The sequence below is a fragment of the Pseudopipra pipra genome, chromosome 1 (genome assembly GCF_036250125.1).
Source record: "Pseudopipra pipra isolate bDixPip1 chromosome 1, bDixPip1.hap1, whole genome shotgun sequence".
In the NCBI taxonomy this organism is placed as follows: domain Eukaryota; kingdom Metazoa; phylum Chordata; class Aves; order Passeriformes; family Pipridae; genus Pseudopipra; species Pseudopipra pipra.
The window spans coordinates 118,412,301-118,434,245 of record NC_087549.1 but is presented as its reverse complement, the minus strand read 5'-3'; the positions used below and the strand labels follow the sequence as shown (position 1 = coordinate 118,434,245).

Below are 21,945 nucleotides of genomic sequence, written 5' to 3'. Positions count from 1 at the left end.
GCCCGTTCCAACATATAGTTTTTAGAAGCAGGGGTAGCAAAACCAGTTTTTCTTAAAATCTCAAAACAGTAGTTAGTCTCTTGTTTGTATATCATTAGCTTAAAAAAGCTAAAATCTTCGACAGAGAAACAAGAAAATGGTCTTGTTTTGTTCTTTTTTTTTTTTTAATGAGTAGGGGAGGATGAAAGACAGACAATGGAAAAAATAACCAACAGATATAGAACATGAACACTCTGAAAGATGATCTGCCACCGGGCATGTTCCTTTTATTGGTTACCAAAATTAAACAGCAGTGCAGCTACATCCTCCTAAATATTATTACATTAGAAATAAAAGCAGAAAAAACTTGGTATAGATTAAAGACATGAAAATACACAACTGGAATATATCTCATAGGGCATACAGTCACTTCCACTGAATATAAATATTAAATGTTGAAAAATGTTAAAAAAGAGCTAAAAATGTTTAATGTTGAAAAAGTTTAATAATAAAAATACCTGCCAAAATATGAACAGATCTTCCAGGGACATTTTCATTGCATAGTAATACGATAATATTTTTTAGGAACATGACTTTTAAATAGCTTTTGGTGACTTACCTGTGCTGTCAAAATCCTAGCGCAGATGTTATTGTACCATTTAAAACATTTATTCTGAGACTAATTTACTACCTTTAGTATATTGATTTTTTAGCTATGGATTGGAAATAATAAGGGGAATATTTTCTTTTCTGTGATTAAAAATGAGCTGAAGCTAACAATGGTGAGAATTCAGCCACTTTGATTCATGAATGAGAACCAAGAGTAGGGAAGGCAATGACATCAGTATTTCAAAGGAAACACACAAAGAGAAAGGCTGTGACAAGGCAAATGTAGTTAAGTCCACAGTCATGCAGGTTTTGTAATTTTATTTTCATGTTGAATAACTTCAAGATCAGAAGTAATTTTAGCTTGCTAAATACACAAGACTGTTTTTGAGGCTCTGTTACTGGAACAGCACTAACCAGGAGCACAGTAACAGTGAGCAGAATTTTGTTAGTAAGTAATACATGACGGTTCATGTCCCACATGCTGCTTTTCGGGAGAGTAGATGTTTTTGTTAAAACTGTGAAAGATGAAAGCTAAGAATTTCTAAAGCTGATGCTTAACACTGAAGTCTTGGTTGCAGAAAACATAGCTAGTTAGACAAAGACTCAAGACAAAGATAGGTATAGTCTAACGTTGAAGGTAGTCAGTTCTGGAGTTATTTATGGTGGATCTACCTTAGCATATTGGTTTACATCAGGAGTGCAATTTTAAAGAGAATAAAAAAGTTATTCCTACTGATTTGGTTCACATGAACTGGATTGCCATAGATGAAACTAAATCAGGACAGGTGCTCCAAGTACTGGAGCTGTTTAGCCCATGGAACGAAGCTAAAGCTAGTCTGAAAAAACCTGCTCACAGCTCTAAAATATGTATAGGAAGGATGTTTTATCTTCAGTACCACCTATTCCTTTCTATATGTTTCTATTTGCAATACTACGTCCTTGCACATACGAAGTTCTAACCTATCTGACTAAAGAAATAACATTGTTCTTCAGTCAGAATTAATCCAACAGTGGAAGAAATAGTTTGCCAGATTCAGTCCCCTCTTCATTCTCTTTAATCTGTACCTCATTAATCCTCTTTCTGTCCAACATTCACAAAAGTTATTCCATGAACAGAACCATCTGTCTAAATAAGTGTGAGGACTACATTAGGAAGAAAAAAAATAGCATTAGTTCTTGCCTGCATATGAGTATGTTATATTTCATTATGCTTTTGTAAAAAAAAAACCAAAACCAAAAAACCAAACACACCTAATGACTGCATTGGAAGAAATGCTTCTGTGTGATCAAATTATTGGTTTGTCTCATTTAATTTTTTTCTTTCTTTTTCAGAATGTTTTTGTAGATAAACCAGCATTTCCAGAATACAAAGTCTCAGATGCAAAAAAATCCAAATTCATACTTTTGCATTTTAGCACTTTTAAAGCTGGCTGGGACTGGCTGATTTTACTGGCAACGTTTTATGTTGCTGTAACTGTACCTTACAATGTTTCCTTTATTGGCCATGATGAGCTGTCTACAACTCGAAGCACAACTGTCAGTGACATTGCAGTGGAAATTCTCTTTATCATCGGTAAGATATGTTTGGGATTTGTTTGTGGTCTCTGTTTTGACGTTTAGGGTTTTCACGGGATATATAATTTAGAAAAGGAAATAATCACCACTTTCCTGACTTTGAAGAAAATCAATTTTAGCTGTATAGCTTGATATTTTTTTCTGAACTTTAGATCACTTTTTTTTTCCTTTTTCTTTTTTTTTTCCTCTAAATTGGCTGTAACTCTAAAGAGACCTTTGATCTCAAGGAAGATTGAAGACCCTTGTTTCACACTGTCGATGCCTAAACCTTCCCAATATAGGGGTGTGCCCTGAAATCACTACAGTTTTGCCCATAATGTACTTTTTTTTTTTTAAGATTATTTTTCACAGATACTTAGAAGAGCCCTGGAGCACAAGCTGAAGATGAGTAGATTTTAAAAACTAATGACATAAATTAAAACCCATAATATAATAATGCAAATGTACAGTATCAGTAAGCTATACTGACAACAGGGTTAGAATTTAAGAAGTTGGAGTTTGTCATGTGGTCCATTCTCTAAACTTTTTATTTCCATGATGGATTTAATTCTTATATCTTAAAAGAATTAAAAAGAAACAAGGTCATATCTAATAGTGACTTTGTAGCCAAGATTTTTTTTTGTATTATCTTTTTTTCAATTTCTTTCTGAATATGGAAAAGAATTTCTGAATAGAGTCAAACAGACTTTTCCCCAAGTTTTTACTGTTATAATACCACTCATTGCTGTCACACTGACAAACCATAACTCAGATCTGTTGATAATAGGCAGGTGGAGAAGCTATTATTTTTAAGAAATAAGCCAAGTTGAGTATGTCTTTCTTGAATATGAAAAGGCTTTGGATGGGTTCTGAAAGAGAAAGAAAATTAACAAAAGAATAAAATCAATCTCAGATTAGAACCTTCTTTTCCACTTTTCTCTATTTTTTTCATGAAAAAATGCAGCTTAGCTTAAGCATTAAAAGCAATGTTATTATCTTCTCTAGGAAAATAAAGAAAACTGAAACATCATAAACACTAAACAGTAACTCCAGATGTCTTTAGTTTAACAGAAGATTTTCTTGTGAAAATTTTGAAAAGTTTGTTCATTTCTGTCAGCTTTACTGTAGAAGAGTAAGACTAGTAGGCAATGTGATTGATGGAAGAATCAGATGTTATGATGGATAAATATTTGTTTCCTCCTTTGGTCATTGTTTTTTCATTATATTTACGATCTAATTTTCCTTTTTTAGATCACTATTAGATCTTGGTGCTCTCATGTTAATGCAAACAATTCACATTCAAAGATACTCAAGCACTGCAGTAAGAAACTTACATTGTGCAATGCAGATCATCAAGGATCATCTTTTGTCTTACATAAAAAGAACGAGGTTATGAGTCTAGTCAATCATAAATTAATCTATGTTCCATTTTAAAGAATACAAAATAAATAATTCCACTTGATGTACCTGACTGGGCAACACTATAAAAAAAGTAGACTCAAAGTTACGATATTTTAATAATGGTTGTAACCTTCATCCTACATCAGTGTAGATAACTGGTTTGTGTTATAAGTGTGTTTATTTGAATATAAATACAGAAGAGTATAATCTGTATCTAATTGATTTATATAGTGTAGTATTCATTCGAAGCATGACGGTGTACTGCTCAGTGTTACTTTTCTGGTTACAGAAATATGGAGTCTTTATATTAGTAACTCAAAAGCAATGATAATAGAGTAGCTGGGTAAGAAAAATAAAATAAAAAAGATTTTCTGAAATTTTACTTCCTATTTTCCTATGAGACTTTTAGGTCTATCATCCAGGAAATTAAACCATGTCTGTAACTAAACACCTTCAAAGAAATGTGTATGAAGTACAAGAAAAGACTCTTCCTAATCATGTTGCTGGTAACCACAAGCACTGTACTGTAGCATATCAATATTCCTCCCCCACAGTTTGAATAATGGCTCAATTTTCTCCAGAATCATTGTTTCTAAAGTTATTACCTGTTTTAAAATCTGTAGCTCTGAGGAAAGGTTTATGGAGAATTTTCAAGACATTCTCATACTGCATTTAAATCTCTGCAGTGAATTTAAAGAAAATAATGTGTTTATAATAATCTCCCCATAGTACCTTGTCCAATAAAATGTTGAATTAATATGTCTCAGAACATGTGTAACTATATTGAAAGTAGAAAGATTGACAGCATACTTAAATTTCAGTATAAGTTTCAGGGCATTTGTTGCACTGTGGCTCCAACAAGCACATCTTTGATGGATGATCTACGTGCTCTGAGAAAAGTCAGTGAGGAACGCTGAGTAAAATTCTTCTTATGCTGCTGCCTCAGAAAGTCAGTGGGAAGATCTATCTGAGATAGGGTCTTCAGTTGTATTACAGCTCTGTAATCATGGATTGAGGTATCACAACAGTAGTCATGGATTGGAGAAATAGAGTTTATCTTCTTTGATTTTATTTAGATTTCGCAGCACATAGAGTAATACTCCTTTTATAAACATGAACATTTATTTGGACTTGACATGGTCTTTGTTTTTTAGCTGTGTTATCCAAGGGCATGAAGACATGACAATAAAAAACATAATAATAAGGGGTAGAGGTATTGTCTGTACATAAGTTCAGGCAACATAACAGGGTAGATGCTAAGGGTTTCCTTTAGGCAGAAGAGTTTGAATAAGTTTAGTGGCTAAAAAATCTTTCAGTCTTATCCAAGACTGACCATGTGTGTCAGCCTGTGCTTAAGCATGATAAAAATACTGCGTACAGAAGTGTTGTCCTTACTTGGGTTGCTTACAAGTTAGAGTGTTGATATGAATTAAATTATTTATGAGAAAAGAGTAGATCTAGTTAAAGGTTTAACTGCTTTAGCCTTTAAAGTTCTCTAACACATAGCCAAAAGATAAAAAATTATAATAACAACCCATTTTTTGATGCTTTTGGGGGAGAGGTTGAAGGGGAAACACAATTAAGTCTTCTCAAATTAAGTTAAATTTTGCACTTGATCTTTCCTATATATGGTAGTGCTTTGATAACTTGTGTGATGTGATGTTTGAGTGTACTTTCACATCTGTTATTCTTTGTAATGTATGCAAATGTTCTCTAACATCCCCCTGTAAATAAATCTTTTGTTTCCTCTAACCAAAGATAGAGTTTAGTTTTATAGATTTTTATCTGTTTCATGTATTCAAAAATCATAAATAGGTGCAGAGAAAACTTTTTTAGCAATAATGTATTTAAACAAACACAAAAATAATTATCTTAAGAAATGTTTCAGGTAGTGAGGGATATTACCTGCTTTATTGCACTATTTGCTTAGAAGTTTATGGCCCTGTATTTGCGTATGCAGTAGCTGCGTCCTTCATTTGTGGATAGGTATGTCTGGAGCCTAAAGTTTTGGTATTTCTAAGAAGCATAATGGATCTTGGTTAATTTTCAACAATATTTGTAAATTTTTCTGTCTTCTGGAGAAAAAAGATGGGAGAATCTCTCACCAAGTTCATTCCATTTAATTAGTTACAATCTCCTGATTGCATAACTATTACTCTTACATAACTATCCAGTGTGGTGTTTTTATTTCTGCAACAGTTTCATTCCAGTTTTCATATATTGTCTTTCTCTATCTGTTTTGCATTTTTAAAACATTGTTGAACATCTTAATTGTAGAAAGTAACAATGCCTAAAAAATTATCAATACTTTATTGCTCACTCACAGGATTATTTGAATAGGATGCCTTCAACAGGAGTTGAGATCAATGCCGTAGTTCAGCAAAAATATCTATAGGCTTTCAGGCTAATGGTAATGCATTATTTGATGAATAAGGTCAAAGGTGTCTTTTTGTATTCTAAGGTGGCCAGGAGCAACAACAGAGAGAAGTGCTCAGTTTTCTCTTTGTGGATCATCTAGTTTTTAGTATAAGACAAACACTGGATATTAATTATAGCTGTAAAATTAGACTTTTTGTAAACACACTGGCAAGATTATTTTAAGTGATTTTCTAAAATGTACTAATTTGCTGCCTGTGGAAAAAAAAGCACATACCCATCCCTTTCTACACTCTCTGCGCACATACTCTCACCTGAAGACTTTATCTATGGCTTGCACTTTCAAGAGAGAAAACTGATCATGATTACTAAGATTTCTTCTGTTTGTATGTGTATTTCTCTCTCTAGTTAAATGCTATTTAACAAAGTGTTTTAGCAGAAATTTCTGGGTTTTTTTAAAGCAGTATGTTTTGAAGCCCTGAAACTTGGATTTGTGCAGCATGATACTGTAGATTAAAGAGACTTGTGGGCCCTTTAATTATCTTATCACAAATGTAAATGACTCAAAATCATTCAAAAACTGTTTTAAATCATATGAAGTCCTTAAGTCTTAGATGTTTAATATGTAGAGATTTAAAAATATGGCATAAACCCAGTAGAGATTCATACCATCACTGATGATTTACACAATCATTTAAGTGTGCATATTACTGTACTAGAAATAACATATTTTGAATGAAATTTGTTGGAAAAAGATGAGGAAGTATTAAATGCTATAGATTTCATTAGATTGCGTTAAATTTGAAGGTTTGCTTTCTTTTTTCTCTCATCTTGTTTATTGTTATTATAATAATTACAATTTCCTATCTTTGCCAGTGCACAGAAGGTCATGTAAGACCAAATCTGTGTCTAGGGAACCTCATATCTAAAAGAACTTGTGCATTTTGGAAGTGTTTTGAACCATGTTTAAGAAAGTGTGCTTTCAGGCCATAGTATGCTAAAATTCAGGTAAACACCAAGGGATTGGTTTGAAATTATCTCTGGGAATTTATTTCTGAGCAACAAATGGTCTCATCTGTGAAAGCATATGAAGAAAACTTGAAAACAGACTGACATTGTTGATATACCTAGTATTTGAGAGGGAAGGTCATAATGAAATGTCCGTGGTCTATGGATTACATAGTAACATGAACAAACAGTAAAAAATATTTATGCTGAAAAACAGTAATAAATTTCCTAAAGATTCTCACTCAAAGCATCAAACTGAGATAGGCAAGACCACAATCATGTTAGACATTTTTCCAATACGCTTCCTTGCACACCTTGTGCGAGAACAGATGCTTGTCTGCATACTAGATGCTGTTTCCATGCACAAAAACATCCACCTGGCATAAAGGAGACAAGTATAAGACATAAGAAGTGATTATTTCATGAAAACGTTTCTGTATCTTCAGATAGATGCAGATAAATATTATGATAATGGAGGTACCCTGCAAATTTTACTTGTATTGGCTCTGCTGACTCCTTCTCTTCGTTTGCAGAAGTTTGATGTCATTGTTAAACATCAGTAGCCAGCTACTCATAGAATGGAAAAATGTCTGCTTGTAGATCTAACCAAAGATTTAAGAAATCACTACTCCAAAATGTCACTTACTACCCCTGAAGTGGGGAGATTCGTTACGGTTAAGCCAAGAAAAGTGCTCATCTGAGAACTCCTGAGGCCAGAATGAATGACATTGATGTAAACTGCTTTTGAACTGCTTACAGGAAGTGATCCTTATGTATCGTGCCAAATACCATCAAAATTAAAGGTAAAATCCAAGAAGTACTTGCACAGGCTGCATTCCAAAATCTGATTTTGTGAAGTAATATCTAAAAGAAAACAAGCAGATTATGCAGGATAAAGGCCGTTTAAAAAACACATGTAACATGACAGGAGCAACTGTCATCTTATATTTCAACTTCTATTAATAAATACAAGTTGAAATATGCAGCATTTCCATGTGTAATTTTTTAATGTTCTGGGGAGAGATTGGTAGGCAGCTGGTGGCCTCTGTGCTTCTGGCAAATACAATCACTGTTCCACTTCTCAGCTCTCCTAAACGAATCTTGTCAGGCATATTATTTTTCTATCCTTCTTCCTATTTTGCAATGAGACTTGTGATATAGACTTTCTGAGCACTTAAGAGTGCTAAGAGCAACTTAAGGGCTGACTCTGCATCTTTTTTCTCTAAGCTGTGGTGCTACAGTAAAAAAAAAAAAAAAAGTCAGTGTGACAAATGATTTGCTTCACCTATAGTCCATCTACACATTCAGAAATGCTATTAGTAGTAGTTTTTATGTAGTTTCCACTGTGCTATGTTTCCTTTCAGCAGGTATGCAAAATTAAAACCACCCTCCTATACAGAGTATGACTGACCTGCATTGTAGCTACAATCAGAGAAAGTTTGTATTTACATTTACTATCCTATAACGCAGTGGTAAAACAAAACTATATTTTTCATATTTTTCAATAAGATTAAATCTTTTACTTAATGATCTAGGTAATTTCCAAGGAAATTATTAGATACTTAATAGTTTACTATAATTTTTTGTGAGTTTGCATGTGGTCTTTTTTCCCTTTCTTTTATTTAATGATTTAGGGATAACGTCTATGTGAAATGTTGTCAAACTGCATGAGGTAAGTTCTGAAAAAAATATTTCAGGTTTCCCCCTTGGAACTGGTCAAAAATTTTAAGTGCATGAAGCAGTTATCCCCCTGCTCACTGAATGTTTTACTTGTTTGATCTTTGCATTGTTTTCTCAATATTTGTGTCAATTGTGTTCATGACATTCCCAACAGTTTGCTTCACACACATTGAATTTAGTGAAAAGTTAAGTCATATGACTGATGTTTCTTCAGTCTTTGTAATTGCTTTTTTCTGCCATATTTCTGCAGGTTCTATTAAGAAAGTTACTCATGTAGAAACTTTCACACTTCTGCAGTCACAAATACTAGTTTCTTTTCAAGACAGAGTGAGCAGTTCATTTTTCAGAAATATTTTTAACTCTTTGATTTTCTTTCAAGATTCCAAAGTCTGTATCTTTGTAGAAAAGTCAATATAATATATTTAACTATTCAATATGTTCAGGGGTTGAGTCTATTTTCAAAAGGCAGAGCATAGTTTACAAGAAATAAGAATTTCCCAGTGTCTGGTATGTTACTACAAAGGTCATGATATGTAATGCTTTTCTGGTGTACCAGCTACTGGAACTGAGATTAGCTAATCTCAGTTTAACACCCTCATAGCTAAGGAAAGTAACTTGAAAGGAGAACCCCAAAGGCTAAAAATGAAGGAAGCTTGTAAAAGAATGTGGATTTTTGTTTTTTTTTAGGTTTCTGATCTTTTGTTCAGTTTCATGATTTGAATTAATGGGCTCTCAGTACAGTACAGAGTTAAAAATAATCCCCCTTTTTTTAACATTGGTATGCTGGTCATTCTTGTCCACATTAATGGGCACAGCAACCTAAGTATAGTGTTTGATGGAACATACCATGTTAGTGCATTAACACTGACCCCTGGAAGGAGTGACTTTTGTTATAACTGTAGCCATTTAAACCACTAATCCCTTCAGATTTCAGTTTTTTTATATTAATGGATAATTTACCCAAGCAAAACAGTATTTCCACTTGAATATGACATCAACATCCCATTACTTTCCACTGTAAGAACAGACAGTAAGGAAGAGCAAAGCAGTCTGCCAGTTACAGATAGATTTTGGGAATCAGTTCTGCTATGATCCATCATACCTCTAGATCTTCCTCCATTAAAATCAATAAAAAAGTTTTTATTTTTCAAACAGTAATAAATCAAGCCTGAGAACATATGTCATAGCACTGCCTTAGGACAGGGACTGTGCCACTTCTCATGTGCTATACGATGACGAGCAACTTGGTGTCACATGGTAAATAAACTCTTCTCACTGGAGAAATTTGACTGGTAAAACAGTTCAGTGCATTCAATGGTGACTTTAACAGAACAAAGCCTATGAATTATAGTCATTCCACACCAGCAGAAGTTTTTTTTCAGAAGTCCATCATATTACATGATACCATGTTATATCCTTGTGCTGAAGATTTTAAGAATTTGTAGCTTTTAATGTTTCTATTGTTCATTTGAATTCTAGTCATCCAGCTAAATCCACAGGACTTCTAAAAAATAGCTTATTTCAATGGAGATGCAATGTACCTCTAAAATGAGTTTCCCAAGCCCTGTGAGTGTCCACACAAGCCAAATGGAGTTGTTTGCACAATATTCTGAAACGCTAATGGCCAGGAGAAAATGTTATTTGGGGTTACACACAAAGAAAAATAGGAGGGAGAGGTATATTTGACAGCCATATTTTGCCATTTAAAATGTACAGTTGCTTAAGGACTAATTCTGATCCTTTTCCATAATTTTCTTAAATGATCATGCTCCTCAATAAGATTCTTTTTTTTTTCTGTTTAAGCTGTGGAAGAGAACAATTTTTTCTACTTAACAAAACACCATCCTGGTAGTACAAAAGGGGGTCTTGATATTCCATTTTAGATTTCAAGTCCATTCGGACCTAAACATCATAACTTTGTATACTTAATTTCTTTAATTTCTAGCAGTATAAAATTTGGTCTGTGTGCTTCTTTCTCACTGTTACTTACGTCAACACAATACGACTGAGACTTCAGTTACATGTAGTTTTATATGACCTTTCAGTTAATAAAGATTCTGATAAGAATTAAAAATTTTTACCATCTAGTTCAGTCTTAAAGATAGTATATTTAATCCAGTTATTAATATTAATTTCTGTTTGGCTAAAGCATGTTTTCCCGAAGAACATCAGCTCTTCTTCAAAGGCCCTAGAGGAAGAAGAATTCACAACTCTATTCCCCTATGGCTTGTAAAGGGCATATTTCTATTTGTTTTGGGTTTTTTCATCAAGTTGCAGAAGTGACATCTTGTTAAGTATTTAGTAGTCCTGTTGTTTCAAAATGTTGCTACCTGATGATTCTTAGTTAGGGCACACTGGATTGTCAGTTAGGCATCCGATATGACACAACCATACTTTACTGCTTCATCCCAAAATTAGATCAGAAGTATTTATTGAATACATCCGTTTTTCCCACAAGATTATTCATAGCTTTTCTCGTAATGGCATCCCACTACTACAAAGGAACTAAAGCTGCATATTAGAATTTCCTTCCTAAAACTGTAATTTTTCTTCCTCCTGGCTACCAGCGATTTCTTTCTCTTTCCCAAACAGGTCTTGATTTTGATGTCAAATTTTCTATAGTTTATATGTTCTGTTACTTAGTATCTGTTCACCATTTGATATATCTTTATTAAAAAGAAAAAAAATGCTGTTCCTTCAGCAGCTGCAATAGGCTGTTATAAAGACATTATTTTGATATATCATTATTTATATAGTATGTATTTTATTATATATTACATATTTATTCTATAAAGTCCTTACATTTTGGTTAATTAGTACTTAATCTCTGTTGGTTTTATTCTTGCAAAATTTATTTGACTTCATAGTGGCCCAGGTTCTTAAGCAATGGTGTATAATCAGCGTTATTTTCCTTTCCTCTCCTCTATAAACCCACTCCTATCTCCCTCACCTTATCCTGTCAGCATCTAAAAGAAAATCATCACGCTAATGTGGTAATAGATGTTTGGAAGGAACACGTTGAGTTGAAAGATCACACTTCCATTTGAATAAATTGCTCCTAGGAGATTTACTAGGAACATCTGAGTTCATATCAGCAGTAGAGAAGAAACAATAACAGTTGATATAGGGACAGGTAAAATGTTCTTCAAGCAATATGGTACTAATATTTCCCGGAATCTTTCCTAAAAGCTCTCTGGCCAGATCCTAATACCATTATCCTTGTATAATTAAATAACATTCTCTCAAATGATCAGATAGATCAAAGAGCTTGGACTTTGGGGAAAGTATTGCTAGCCAAAGACAATCCATGTAAAATCGCATAAAGGAAAATGAAAAAAAATTAAAAAAATTAGAGAAGAGTCAGTCATACCATCTAGAAGAGGGAGGTGGTGTAGGTAACTGTCTGCTCTGAAGACCAATGGGATTAATATACCTAAATCATCTGGGTTTCAAGCACAGGACTGAATGACTGCAGTCTAATAAAACATAGTGCGTCACCCAATCCCCTGGTTACTGCTTATATGTATACTACTTGCCCTAAAGGTACAGGATTTTTCAACTTCATTTACTTCCCAGTAAAAGAGAGTTAAGCTGAGGTATATTACATAGCATTTGCTGAAATCTAAAAGTGTGTCATGAATAGTTATTGAATCACCTGACTAATCCTAAACAGTAACTTGATCATATGATTGGTCCCAGCAGGTTTGGTTTTGGTTTTTTTTAAATCAAGTCTAATGAGAGAAAAACATGTTATCACATGAAAATCAACTGCTTCAGGTAAAATAATCCAGTTTATGGGTGAAGAGTTTCAGCTGGACACCAAATTTTTTCTTTTAAAAGGGACTAGGAATTGAGATTATACAAAACACATATTGTTCTCTTGAAATTGTAAAAGCGGTATTATACTGGAAATTATTTTAAGGATTAAGAGATTAGCTTGGTGTGTATCAGTTTATGGTTTTCATTCCTGTTATATTATTTAGGATAGCAATCTGCATTATGCACCAAGTAGAATCTCAAATTGTTTTAAGTAATTTTTTTTCCCTTTGTTGAACACCAGTTTAAACTGATGTTTTTACACCATTCACTGAGTGAATGTATCTGTGTGTGAATGAGTGCACAATAGAAATCTAGAAAGGGATGGCTTGGTAGAAGAGGTGGCATGTCATATAGAGCTTTACTTCAAGAGAGGTCACAAAACAGTTTCAAAACCCTAGGGCTTGCTTAGGGTTCCCAGATCTCTTGTCGCCAACTATGAAATAAGTTGCCTTTTCTTAGGAATTGAGCTATCATGCTAGGGCATGGATTTTCACACTGGAAGCTTATGAAAAAGAAAATTGTCATGAATAGGGGAGTTAGAACACTCAAGGAAAGTAATCATTTAGAGCTTTTCGGTTAGATCACATTACTGGCTTCAGAAATTTGAAATGAAAATATTACAAAAGCAGGTAATGGCAAACTTGGAAAATATTAGGGTAATGTTGGTCCAGTTTTCTGGTGATTACTGATGTGCATACTGTATAAGAGCTTAATTAGAGCAAAATGTATAAATAAATTAGGAACTGCAACTGCATATAGATAACAATTTTAAATTCATTTAATGGCTGAAAAAAAAGAGATTTTTTTTTTATAAAAATGCATTTCCTTTAATCTTTCAGTGTATCTTTGCATGAGATTTAGAGATACCACATTTCTTACAATATTTTTTTTTAAATGGATGTGTGCCCATACCTTATCAGTAGTGGAAATAATAGACTGAGAGAATCCATGCAGATTGGGCTAGTTAGCCATGGGATCCAACCAGATGACAAATCATGCGATTTCACAGACTCACAGTTTATTTTCTCTGGGAGCATCTTAGGGACTTAGTGCCTAGCAGGGCTTTTGGTTTTTGTTGTGTGGGAATGGTGTAGAGAAAGGTGATCAGTCTGCAGGCTAAAGAGAAGGAGGAGGTGGACTCAGAGGAGCAGGACTCCAAAAGCAAAAGGGAGTTGCATCAACAGGCAATTGTGATCAAGAGGGTGTGTGGAGCAGAAGCCCATTTTTGGACACAATATGTACAGGTGATACGATTTCTTATTCCAAGCCTCTTGAAACTGGAAATCTTGAGTTCTCCCTGTGGAGTGCTTTCAGGTCAAATTCACCTTTGTGTTCGACAGAAGCAAAATAACTTGCTTCTTGACAGACTGACTGACACTCTTCGCTTAAGGTCCACACAGGCTCACCTGCACAGCAGTGAGTGGGGAAGGAGGAGATCCTAACTGGCTTAAGATGCGTGAGTGTTTAACACAAAGGCAGTACACAAGGTGTATCTATGCTAAACACAGTAAAAATCTCTGGAAAAAAAAAGAGATCATGAGAGTCATGTTTATACATGACTTAAGGGCCTTTCTTAAAGCCTCTAAACTTGCACTAAAGATTTTGTTGTGCTCTTAGAAGTTTCTTGACTCAGGAGTTCTGGGTTTTTTTTTTCCTTTACAGCTTTCTCAATAAGTACTTTAGCACAGTGGTTAAGCTGTAAATAAGGCTGCCCAGAAGAAATTGTTTACACTCAAGTATAGCTCAGAAAGCTGTCAAGAAATACGAGATGGATCACACCTGCTTTCCACCCTATGGGCTTTTATCTAATAAGCTGGATGCAGAAAGAGGCACTTACCCTTTCCTATCTGATTTTACATATATATAACTATTATCTGGTGCTGTTGTCCTAAATTGCTTTGATAAGAAGGCAAAAAGAGGTACAGTGCAGAAAAACCTCTAATCTCTTCAGTCTTGAACAGTGAATTGCAGTGCACATTGATAAACCTTTGGTGTACAGGAAGTCTTAAGGGAATTTAAAGCAAGAATTTATCTCCATTTCTGTTAAAGTTTTAGTTGTTCCATAAATGCTAATGTGCAATAAGTAAGCAAATCCTTTTTCTGACTTTGATAACAACACTTTGGAATTTCTGAGACAAATGAGAATGAGAAGTTTCAAAATACTAGTGATGTAAATATCCATGTCTTTCTTACCTCTATCAAGCAAATCTGCATGAAGTAGTTATGTATGTGACTGGTGCTACCATACTGATCTGGAAATGTGAATATTAACCAACTATCTCTGTGAAGCACCTGTGGAGTTAAACTGACTCCTTTGTCAGTGCGAACCATATAAAATTACGCTATTTTCCCATCTTAACTGCATTATTGAAAATTTCATAACATTTTTGTAGCTTTAAGAGTGCAGAGCCAGTTGAGACTGCTTCGTGAGGTAATCTAAAATTTTTATATCTCTGATTTTACTTATATGTTCTGTTCAGCCTGAGGATTTAGTTGAATGAAAACAGTAGTTCGTAAAGCATGAACCTGCCATACCTCAGTCCATGGAACTAGATAGCCTTGAATATGTGTGTTGGTAACTTTATGCTAAGGCTTTGCATGAAACCTTAAAGAATTTGCAGGATCAACACTGTGCAAAATGAGAATTCCCCCAAAGATTTCATTAGTTTAGGACACTCAATTCTACTGGGTCAAAGGTGGCAGATATCAAATTGTTAAAAATATCATAGGTTCACTACTAGCAGTATACAGGTTGACGAGTATGTCAAATGATCATAGCAGACTGTCTAGCTTCAAACTGCAGAAGACAGCATAAAAAGTTTATGCTAGTGAAACCTGGCAAGTAATTATTTTCCAGATCTAGAACTGGGCATTTGATCCAAATGCATCCTAAGGAAATCTTTCCTGATACCCCAAAGAAATGATCCAACATGATCCTCTCTGTGTGCTGAATCTCTCTCTGCTTCTCCTCTTTGCCCTCAGTGGGGAAAAAAAATTGTTACCCGGCTTTTTGCATATTATGGCTAACAGACTTGAAGATCTTACTTTACTCAGTCTTACTGTAGCCTACCTAAAGAACATGTAGAGAGAAATGCAAATCAATCTTTTTTTTTCCCCTAAAACTGTCTTGCTGTAAAACATCAGCCTTAATGGTTGGCTGCACTCTTTTCTGACATTGCAAAAGTTATACAAGTAGTTCTCACTAATGTTAGTACAAACAGGGTGCATAGCTTGAGGACAGATTATAGTCTTTGTCTTGTAGGACATGAAAATAATTGAGACTCTGTTGTCAAGACCTGAGCTTTTCTTTGAGTTTTAATATGTTTTAGCAAGACACGTCAAAAGTATATCTCATGTTGAAAGACACTCATTCTGTAATGTTAGATAGGAACATACAAAATGCACAAGCCACCAAGAAATTCATATCACTTTTGTGGCCTCCACCATAGCCCAAAAGCCTTTTGTTAAAGTGTGTTCAGCAGTTTTCAGTTGATAAACAAACAATTATCCTTGAAGATGACGTTTGTCCTCTGTGCTAGACAGTTATCACTAAGAGTTTTAATTACACTTTTTAAATAAAATAATTAATGATCTTTTATTTCAAAAGAAATATAAATAAATTTTATGGGCAGAAGTCATAGTTTTATTTTTGATTAAGAAAAATATCAATATTTGGTACAATTTAAAGAGCAATGAGTGTGGATGGTGTTTTTTAATTCAAGCTCCCTTTCAAATCAGTGAGTTATAAATGTTTTAAACATTCTGTTTACTCCTTACAAAGAATCATACATCAATTAGTTAACTCTATGTATGTGGATCTCTTACCACTATGGGTTTGTTGTTTCTGTATTAGATTCTTCAGCTGGTATTCGTGATGCATAAGAAAAACAATCAGTGTTGTCCCCAGGAATCAAGAAATCACTGTCTCTGATTCTGTTCCTTCTTTGTTAAGCAGATATTATTTTAAATTTCCGAACAACATATGTCAGCAAGTCTGGCCAAGTTATATTTGAAGCAAGATCTATTTGTATCCACTACGTGACTACGTGGTTTATCATTGATTTAATTGCTGCACTTCCTTTTGATCTTCTTTATGCTTTCAACGTCACTGTGGTAAGTACTAACCTGTCTTTTTAATTGTTCTTTTCTTTTCAAGAGGGGTTTGTTGATGTGTTTTGGGTTTTTTCCCCAGATCTGGAAACTAAAACATAATGAACTAAAATATCTTGCTGTCTTTTTCAGCTTTGTGGTGTGTTTTCATATTGGATGTACCCAATTTTTAATTCAATTATCATTACTTTGTAAACAGCTGCACCTATGTTAGCTTCATGTTTAATTACACAAACACAGTTTTCTATGGCTTTTGCTCCCTTATGCTTCATAAATTCAGTCCTTAATTTTTCAAGATTCATAAATTTTTACGGTGGTAAAGTAACTCATTGTTATGGTCAGCATTCTTACTCAGCCAGGAATCTTCTTTCTCTTTACCTCTGGGTATTCTAGTGTAAAAATTACAGCATGATTACCAATTTTTGTGTCTTCTAACACCTGTTGCTTATAGTTGTCACTAACTTTGGCTTTGGTTTCAACTCATCTTTTTTAAAAATGTGATGACAAAAGGCTTAATCTGCTTTGAAAAATGTTTGTTCTAACATCAAGTGATGTCACAATCATGACGTGTTACGTTTGTGTTGGCTTACTTATACTAAAATAAAGGTTTTTCTTCTGCTAGCCCTGCTAGATTTAGTAGAGTAAGAATCTACTAAGCAAAATTAGAACAAACAAGGAAACCAGCAACCCCCTGCAAAAACCAAAAACCCCTCCCCCTCCAAATCAGAAAGTATAATTTTTACAAAAAAAGGTTAGTAGAGGTTTCTTAATTTTGTGGACCTTTGCCATAATAGACTATGGTTTTTAGCTGTCCACTTTCTAATTCTCAGAATTTTGATCTTTCCTAAAGAGATGCACTCAATCTCAATTTCATTAAATGTGAGTTACAGACAAGCACATGGATGATAGGATAGATGCATATCAGAAAAAAAAAAGCTACATAGAAAGACATTAGTCAGGAAGGATCCCATGTAAGGTATCATGTTTGATTTTATCATTTAGTTCCATTTCCTTCAATTAACTTCGTTTTCATTCCATTTGTTACTTTAAGAACCATCAGTCTGATGCTAGTGCAGTAGCTGTTAAACCCAGACAGTTAATGGTTCCATATTCTTCAATCACTGTTTTTTTATAACCAGTGGATAATCTCTATATACATTACTATCTCAGTTTATCCCTTACATTAAAACCAAACAGCTAGCATAACTCTGTTGGTGTAATTCCTATTAAGAATTTTTCATTAAATGAACCAGGTTTACCCTTTCCTTCAAGGAGAAAAGTAAAAAGACACAAACAAAAATCAACAAAACCCCAAAGCAAAACAAACAAACAAAATAGCAACTAAAATCCCCATCTTTGTTTTGTTCTCCATTGGAAGGACTGATATGCTTTCTGTACTTAATTCTGGAAAAGAAAGTTTTATCCAATAATAATTTTTACAGTTAAAAGGTCACAATTTTAAAAATGCTACTATAACATGATTAATACACATCTCCTGACTGTTGTACTTTTCCTGTAATAAGATCTCTAATATGGTGATTAAGAATATCTGGGTACATTGAACTGCCCTCTCTTAGTAGTGGATACTAGCACTAAACCCCAAATAATAAATGATATATAGTCATGCTGATTTTAAAATTAGCTTTGACTGACAGGCGTAGTTTCCTGACTGTTTCAAGAGGTTAAACACCTTGTTAAAAATTTTTGCAGGATCCAATCTGCTTCCTTCCTTGGCTGTGGCCCAGCTTTGGTAACTATCTGCTATATGGTAAAGACCCCCTCAGAGCAGAGAGTCAAGGGCCAACCCTCTCTTCCCTCTGGTAATTGAGAGCAAATCCAGAATTTTGGAGTCTGCACTCTGCATTCACCCCAGCAAACTCCATTATTTGTTATCTATGTGATTCCTCGATGGGAACACAGTGCCTTACTACATCATATTTTGTATCATGACAAGACTTGGCAACTGTTAATATAATCCTCAACACAACAATCACTATTGACGGTTTCAAGAATGGGGGGAGGTGTCAATCACATTCTGCTGTTTTCAGACTTTATGCTTTAATAAGCCATTTCCTCATGTCTGTTCTCAGATTTTCACTTCACCGACTTTCAGATGTTGCCTCAACAGAACGGTGAGAAAGGGCATCAGGGAGCATCTCACTCCTTTGCTGTTCAGGCCCCGGCACAAAGGCCAAACCTTTAGGGAAGCTCTAGGTATAGTGCCATACATACCTCGGTATGTATGGCACGTATATGTCATACTCCAGTTGGAAGATTGATGGAGCCAGAGTGCATGTAAATGCTGTGGAGTCTTTTCCTATCTTTGGATGTATTTTGAAAGAAAAAAAGTGAAACTGTTTGAGTTGGCTCTACTGCCTTTACACCTTGGAGGGATTCTGCCCTACCATTAAACTGGGGACTCTTTGGAGGTCTGAGACCATGGGTACAATCCTGCTTAACCTCAGAGCATGCCGAGACCCCAGTTACTTCCATCATTGTGTTCATCTAACATAAAGAATCCCTTAATTTGTGGAAATGTGTTGTCAAATGTTGCCAAAGTAAAAAACAGGCCATTAAGCATTAGTTATAATGATTGAATTTACTCCTTTCTGAGTAACTGTTAATTAGTGCAAGAGTATCATTTTTTGAGGAAAAAAACAACTAATCAGGTGGACAAAAATGATAAAAAATTCTTGTTTCCTTATTAATTCATTGTTTTTGTGGGAGATGATTCTTTTGAGCAGAGAATTTAATCAGTGGTTTGTAGCAACATTATTCTCAGTACTTCTCAGGACTATGCTGATGGAGTTTGTGTTAGTCTCAGATAAAATTTTGTCCCTGTCATTTTGACAGAAAAAGGTTAACCTAGCTAGTCTAAAACGATTAACAAAGTGGAAAATTTTGATGATTTTATATCTGTGGGCAAAACAAGATCTATGCAGGCACAAGTATGAGTGCTGACTCCTCATTTTGTCTTTCTAAATTTGTGGCATAGAAAAAGAAGCTGCCTGATGGCATTTTAGATCTTCCAATGACATATTGGACACAATACCAGAAGAGTGTTTGGCATGACTAATGAGAAAATTCGGTGTAATAGCATATGATTAATTACATCTGTGTTAAAATTTATGCTAGAAATTATTTTGAAATGAGGCAGTCCTTAGGCCTTAAAATGAAACATATCTCCACATTAAAAAGAATATTACAGAATATGATTCACTGTCTTTATATCTACCAGCATTCTGTAGCTTAATAAAAATGGTCAGAACTTAGGCAAAACTGGCAGGGCACACTGTAACAGTCCTTTTGCAATTTCTTATTTATAGGAGTGTAATAAAAAAATAATTTCACCTAAGTTATAATTATTTGGTTGTGATATAGTAGAACATAGGTTCCCATGTAAAGATGAAGGCTTCAGTGTGTATGCCATAGCACATATACAATCATTATATGCACAATCATTATACATATGTTTATATATTGGTACAACACCTTTAAGAGTCAGTCATGAAGAGAGACCCATTTATGTTATGAGTGCACATTTAAGTGCATTATGTTATGAGAACCATGTTTGGCTCAAACAAGCTGATAAAAGGGGAGAAATGGGACTTTGGGAAATGAACTACCACAGAAACAGAGGCAGTTGGTATAGTTATGTATCATTCATAGAATAATTATAATTTAAAAGTTATATGATTGTTTTAATACAATCGTAGCAATTACTCCAAATATTTTGCAGCCTTCTGCCCCAGACTTGCAGATGTTCTTGGGCTTATGACCACAGACATAACTAATTCTCTGACACTGTGGATGGCATAAGATGGAGAAAAGAAATGCAAGAAGAAAAGACCTTGTAAATGTTTGTGTGCTCCAATGTCAGATCTTACTCTGCAGCAGTGAACTTCAAAATATTTTTAAAAAGTGTCATGTTTTTGTTGATTTTCTTTTTTTCTCTGCTATATACATGAGAAAAAAATGCAAAGGTTCTTGAGAAAAAAACAATAAACAATGGGTAGTAAATACTGCCCATTGAAGAAGCTCATGGGAGAATTACTTATGCATTATCAAAACTATAGTAACCAAAAAAAAAAAAGTTTGTAGATTTTTTTAATTTTCTTCTTTTCAGATTTCGCACCTTCTTAAATCCTGAGATTGGAATAAAATCAATGAGTTGTTAAGTCTTTGAATAAATAAAATATACCCCATGTTGCAGAATTTATTAGTCATCTCGGACTTAGCTGTTAGTGAATGTACACCTATAAAATTTAGATTTCAGATTATTAGTTTTGATAACAGAAACAGAAAGGTTGAGCTTCAGGTTATTATGGATTAGCAAAAGCAAATGGATATTGATTGAACGGTGCTTTTAGACTTTCTTTTCAGAGAGCTCATTACTGTGCTCTGGGAGGGCTGTGGGAAGACATGTCAAGTCTGATGTTATTTTTCTAGCTGATGCATGTATCCTGTATCAGCCAGGATACAAGTAGGCATTAATCCTAATGTCTCATTAATAAAGGGGGAAAAAAGCAGCTTACTGTTAATGAAAATTATGATTATTTAATCTTAAAAAAATAGAAGTATTTGGATCCTAATCTGTATATTTTTTGCTAACTCAACCCAACAGCTGAAACATGAGCCAAATACATACCATGCAAAACTGGGAGCTGTGCACACTCTGGTGTTGGATGTAGGTTGCAGGATGCCCTGGCAGGGATGGGGTCATCCAGAGACTGCTCGCTTTGTGCTGAAACTCCTCCAAGGCCAAGGCCCCTACACTTCATAAACTGATGTATAGTTACAATGCTGAGCAGATTAGGTGCTGCTTTTGCCACAAAAACTTGAAAGGTGATAATATTTCAGCTAAGGATTTTAAGAAGTGGTATTAGAAGTTTTAATGCAAGCTTTTTTAGGCTACAGCTTAGTATAGAGCAGTAAAATATGCCCAGGTCCCTGAACACAGGTTTACTGAGTCTTCTCGAACTTCTCTGCTTCCTTGTTCTGCAAAATATCTGCTATATGTTATCATCTCTTCCAGGGTAAATTATAAACTGGTTTCATCTCATAGATATTTGTTAGGTCTACTGTTAGAAGAAACTGAAGGTCATCGTGTGCTTGGAGATATTTACTTTGTGGTTTCATATTACAATCAAATGAACATTGGTCAGTTCGATAATTATATTTCTCTTCTAGAGCTGGGAAAAATACATTTTTCACAAACACAAATTTTTAAGCTAAATCTGAAAGAAGGCTGTATAAAAAAAATTAATGGAAAGAACTCCCAATATTTCAAGTTTACTTGGTTTAAACTAGGAAAAGTAATTATAGATTAACACATCAAAATCAAACACATATTTAAAAGCATCTTCTTTGCTGTTCTCTGCCGTCTTAAGATTTAGTCTCGTAGCTATG

At 34.3% G+C, this 21,945-nt stretch overlaps 1 protein-coding gene across 2 annotated transcripts in view; it reads left to right on the top strand.

Annotated features, from left to right (window-relative positions):
• Window positions 1–21,945, top strand: part of KCNH8 (potassium voltage-gated channel subfamily H member 8) — a 176,080-nt gene that overhangs the window by 84,131 nt on the left and 70,004 nt on the right. For both annotated transcript variants that reach the window (XM_064673240.1, XM_064673231.1), the window contains exons 5-6: window positions 1,921–2,161; window positions 16,382–16,539. In XM_064673240.1, the coding sequence (XP_064529310.1) occupies window positions 1,921–2,161; window positions 16,382–16,539 (399 nt within the window). The remainder of the gene's footprint in view (window positions 1–1,920; window positions 2,162–16,381; window positions 16,540–21,945) is intronic.